The sequence below is a fragment of the Mesocricetus auratus genome, unplaced genomic scaffold (genome assembly GCF_017639785.1).
Source record: "Mesocricetus auratus isolate SY011 unplaced genomic scaffold, BCM_Maur_2.0 Super-Scaffold_100004, whole genome shotgun sequence".
In the NCBI taxonomy this organism is placed as follows: domain Eukaryota; kingdom Metazoa; phylum Chordata; class Mammalia; order Rodentia; family Cricetidae; genus Mesocricetus; species Mesocricetus auratus.
In genome coordinates this window covers 52738269-52743917 of record NW_024429189.1, presented here as the reverse complement: position 1 = coordinate 52743917, position 5649 = coordinate 52738269, and the positions used below count along the sequence as shown (strand labels likewise).

The 5649-nt window shown below is 41.3% G+C and overlaps 1 protein-coding gene across 1 annotated transcript; it reads right to left on the bottom strand.

The window, feature by feature from the left end:
• Positions 1-2868: 2868 nt before the first annotated feature.
• Positions 2869-3794, bottom strand: LOC101827370 (probable ATP-dependent RNA helicase DDX5). Its single transcript, XM_040744968.1, has one exon. The coding sequence runs from the start codon at positions 3781-3783 to the stop codon at positions 2869-2871; it is 915 nt and encodes a 304-aa protein (XP_040600902.1). The 5' UTR covers positions 3784-3794.
• Between the last annotated feature and the right edge of the window lie 1855 nt (positions 3795-5649).

Here is a 5649-nt window from a genome sequence, read left to right as displayed (position 1 = left end):
AATCCATGGAACCCAGTGACAGAGAGAGAGGAGCGATGAGCAAATTGGGAAAGAATGGGCTGGCAAAACCATCAGAGACAGCTGATCTGAACAAGGGGGAGCTCTTGGACCCCAGACTGACAGCTGGGAGGCCAGCATGGGACTGATCCAGACCCCCTGAGTGTGAGAGTCAGTAAGGAGGTCTGGGGAACCTATGGGGCCCTGGGCAGTAGATTGGTATTTATCCCTTGGATTTGGTGTGTCCTTAACACAAAGAGAGATGATCTCTCAGCCTGGACTCTTAGGGGAGGGCCTGGACCCTGACCTGAGCAAAATGATAGACTCTGGATTTCCCCTATGGGGAAGGAAGTGGGGATAGGGTGGGAGGCTGGGGGGGATGGTGGGGCAGTGCGGGAGGGAAGGAGGGAGAGGGAACTGGGATTGATACGTGAAGCAAGCTATTTAAAATTACAGTAATAAAAAATGGATTATATTATGCAAAAAGATATGTATATTATATAAAAGAGCAATTCTAGTCTAGAAACACACTCAGGAAACATGCACAGGAACCCTCTCTTGTTCACCAATGAGAGTAAGAACAGCTGCTAAAATGAGCAAGCGTGTTTGTACTGGAAACACTAATGCATGATCACTACATGTAGTTAAACACACACATGTGCTCGGTAATCGCATTTAGACCTTGAAACACAACCATAATTAAGTAAAATTATAAAAACCTTACTTCAAGAGAAAATGTGGGCTTTTTGAGGATGGAGTTATACCTAAGTAATTTCTGTAATGCCTCTAATACCTCGGAGGCTCAGATATGGTCACAGGTGTTTACTTTATATGTGTTCATCATATACATAAAGCAAAAACATAGAATACTTTTGGAGATATAGGTATAACATAAACACAGTTTGTAATTCTTTGTGTCCTTTATTTTTCACAAACACTTAATGTTACAATTACCCTAATAATGAATCAAATAAATTAAAAGGGAGACCAAACTCTCCACTTGGAGAGTTCCTGAATGTAACGGGGGAAGAGGCACCGGGTGAAGGAAGTTCTCCAGAGTGTTTCTATAGTAATTGGAAAGGAAATCATGCTTGATTTCAGTTAGTATCCTAATGATCTATCTATGATGTTTGAAAAATCAAAATGTAAAGAAGTGGAATGGTGTTATGAACATAGAGCAGGGTTGGTGTAGTGTGGAACAAAATGAGGGTTTATGGGAAGAAACAATACCCAGGGCTGCTGCTTCATTTTCCATGTTAACCACAGATCCTGACAGTCCAATGACTTTGACTCCAGCCTAGTACTAGCTAGGAAAAATAACGATGACAAAAGTCATAAAGAAAGATGAACATATTATATGCTAGATTTAAGAGAATCAAGAACCAGCACTTTCCCTATCAATGAACAGAGGGAATAGAGAAAGGAAAGCTCCAACTGAGGAAGAAAGGACATTCTTGTGGCCCTATGGAAAGAGTAAAGGTTATCAAATAAAAGGGTAGAAAAGGTTCCTGTCCTTTCCATTCCTACAAAATTGAAACATGTTGCTGTCATCAGCCTGCCAGTGAGCACTAATGACATTAGGAGATGCTAATGCAATACATCAGCTCACTTGGGAGCAGAGGTGTCAATTTGACTTTGGTGAATATCACAGAGGCATTTGTCTGTGATGGAAATGAGTATAAAATTAGTTTTCAGTTGATATATAAATCCAGGCTCAGACAAATTGGGCCAGTGAACTTAATTATCCCCTGCAGAATTAAATATTCCAGTTTCCACAGTACCTGGAAGCCCTGGCAGCAATCAGGAAAGACGAAAGCCATACTTAAAATAGAGCCGTCTCATGGAAAGAAGGCTTAGAGTTGTATGGTCATGTAGTTTGTTTTCTGAAGTTTGTGTTCTTCTAATGTTTTTCTCTCTGAGAATATATTCTCACTATCTTTTTGGGGGAAGGGGGAGAAAACCACCTTTATTAGTTAAGACAACCACAGGCTGGAAACAACACACATGCTGAAAAAAGTGGACTGTCTTTTAAAATTCCAAAGGTAACTTTTTTTCAAGCCCCACAATCATCTCCATATTTACAAAATGAAGGCCAATATTAAGTATATAATAAATGCTCCAATATACCCCTATAATTAAAAATCATGAATTTGACTAGCCATGCCATTGAAAACCACTCAGGGTACTCTAGATGAACCAGTTTTCAATGTATTAGCCCTGGAAAACATTTGATGTTAATCCCAGCTCCCACTCCCAGCACATTCTAATTTGTTTTACATTTTATAAATGAGGAATTAACATCAAAGCCTGTTTTTCAAAAAAGAAAACAAAAATTAAATAAATGAAAATTCTTTGAGACCTTTTCCCTGGGCAAAACACACCAGTTTCTGGGAAGACATTTATACCTACTTAGCTCCATTCTAAAATAAAGCTGTTGGCAAGCCCACTTAAATCTATGGCTATCCTCCGATCTTTCTAGCAGCTAGCACGTCAAATATAACCTGAAGAACTTTTCTTAAAACTGAGCTTGTGATTATAATGCCTGATTATTAATTTTGAGGGTTTCTTGTGTTGGAGTCCTGACTAGCCTACAATCTGAAGACCTTTAAAATGCCCTAAAATAATGTGGAGACATTCCTGACTACAAGTGTGGCTGTAGGAACCCTGGCAAGTTGGTGAGGACTAGAACCTACAAAGTAAGCTACACTAAGGACACAGTGTGCAGCTCTTGGGCTAAGTCAACTTTGTGCATTTTGGTTAAGAATAAAGTATGCCAGCACTTAAACTGTTTTGCAAAAGAGAACAGTCACCATGTTATCCTTGATGCTGAAAGTTACTGACACGTTTATAAAATCCACTGCCTCTAAATTCTTAAAGACAGATCATCTTAAGGGCCTTCGGATTTCCTCTCCTAAGTCCTAAATCAAAGAATGGCAAGTAGTCAACTTTAGTTTTTCTGTAAAAATAAAACACCAAAATGAAAGAAAATCCCCCCAAAACATATTGGGGTTCAAATCCCATATCAAGCATTCTATCAGCTTCATCAAGGACAAGGTAAGTTGTTCTTCTCAGGTTGGTTTTCCTACACTCCAAAAAGTCAATCAGTCTTACAGGTGTCGCAATACAGATTTCCACACCTCTTTCCAAATCACGAATCTGTGGTCCCTTGGGAGCGCCACCATAGATGCAAGTAGACTTCAGGGCATAGGCTCTACAGTACTCAGCATCAACTTGCTGCACTTGTTGGGCCAGTTCCCGTGTTGGTAACAGCACCAAGCAAATAGGCCCGTCACCTCTCTCTAGCAATGGCTGATGATTTATGTGGACAATGGCAGGCGGCAAATAAGATAATGTTTTCCCAGGTCCAGTCTGAGCTACTCCAACCATATCCAATCCACTGAGAGCAAACGGCCAGCCCTGAGCTTGAATAGCAGTGGGTTCAGTGAAGTTCTGCCTTGCAATCACATCCATGACAGTTGCAGGGAAGTTTGCTTCATAAAAATTCAGAACAGGTTTTGGACAGTTGTGACCCCGAACTATAATTTCCTTGCTTCTTCTATATGTATCTACCTCTTGTGTGGTGCACCTTGCAGAATCAGAGTGTTCCTGATAAAAATTCTTCTCAAATTTGGGCAGCTCATCAAGATTCCACGTCTTCTTAGCTAGTTTCTCCCCAGGATTTCCAAACTTCTTTCCAGAGAGTGGTCGTGTTCTAATTCCTCCGAATCTTGGTGCACCAAATCCTCGATCCCGGCCGCGGTCTCGGTCGCTAGAATAACTCGACATGGTGTCAATGGTTGCGGTGAGCCGGAAAGACCCACTGAAAGACAATAATCCAGTCACTGGAGCGGAGGCCTCGGCGAAGGTGAAGCCTTTGCGGGGGCGTCACCAGCGGAGGGATGGTGGTGACGAAGCCGGAGCTGTGAACCCCGAGGACCGACGGAAATGAATGACGTCTTCTCAGTCTTTTAATGAATGAAATCTTTAATCAGTGATATACATTTAAATGTTCAAGATACATTTATTGGGCCTTGATTGCCAGGAACCTATCAAGATGCAAAACACTAATAGAAAAATAAGGTATGCTATCGTATATGCAGCTTGGATAGTGCGTGGGGAAGGGTTTTAGAAATGAACCTGTTCACAGCTTCACCTCCCTTCCTCTCTCTCTCTGTTCTGGTTCTCCTACTAGAAGCATACCAGCTACCTCTATGGGACTAAAGCTGATCCAAGAGCCCTGACTCTCTCTTTTCTTTCTACTTATTTTCTCTAATTCCGAATTACATAGCCCCATGAATGAATACAGCTTTTCTCTTAGGATTTAAATTTTCTCATTACCTCAGCATATTTTTGAAACCACATTTATACAAAGGCCATAGGAACAAAATATAAGTTTCTTAAAGGGAAAAAAGATTTCTTTTTTTTTTTGCCTCAATCTCAGAGGAAAAAGTCTCACTCTACTTCATTCTATTTAAACTAGTTCAAAGAAATAAACTCTGAAACCTTGTGTACCTTAATTAACTAAAAGGATATAACCGACATCAATAAGCTCCCAGGGGACGCAGACTTTCCAAAGTCCCTATTTTTTTATGAAATACCTTATTCCTTCAAACTGCTTGATCCACAGCAAAGCGTCTTTGCTTATTCCCCTCACAAATGCCAAACACTCCCAGATTCTGTAACACAAATTCTAATCGGTCTTAATAATAAAAACCTGGAGTCAGATATCTGCGTTTAAGTGCTGAAAAGTCAGAGAAGTAGCCGGGCGGTGGTGGCCCACGCCTTTAATCCCAGCACTCGGGAGGCAGAGGCAGGCGGATCTCTGTGAGTTCGAGGCCAGGCTGGACTGACAGCCTCCAAAACAATACAGAGAAACCCTGCCTGGTAAAAACCAAAAAAAAAAAAAGTCAGAGAAGTAAAGGAGCCAGCCACAAGAGAGATCTCTTACCTCCACTGAATCCTCAGACCAAAGGGGAGATCCTGTCCCTATGAAGCCTCAGACTGAATGCAATGAGCTCCTGTCTCCTGCCTTATATTCCTCTCCCCTCCCAGCCATTTCACTCCAGTCTCTACCTCCCTAGTGCTGGATTAAAGGTGTGTGACTCCCAGGTACTGGGATTAAAGGTGTGAGCCACCACTGCTTGACTCGGTTTCTTTTTTGGACTGATTCAATCTCCTGTAGCCAGGAGTGGCCTTGAACTAAGAGATCCACCTGCCTTTGCCTCCCTAGTTCTGGTATTAAAGGTGTGTGCCACCACTGCCTGGTGTCTATGACTAACTAGTGTGACTAGCTCAACACTCTGATCTTCAGTCATGCTTTATTTGTTAGATCACAAACAAATATTGCCACAAGGTTCCCCTGACTGAATAATTTTTCATGCTCTCCTTTTCAAATTATAACTCAGGGCAAATTTTCTCCTGTAACTACAGTCCTTCAGTGCTGTGTACAGTCAAATTTGAACAGATGTGTTTGGAAAATGTTGTCTGCCATTGAGGGGTTATAATGTACATGGGTATTCTAAGAACCCTTAGCACTTGACTTGAATATAATTCAGTGCCACCATTTAGATGTTTCTCTGGACAAAAAAAAAAATCCTCCAGAGTTCAAGATAGACACAAGTAACTCAATCTATCAAAGTAATTCTTACAAAG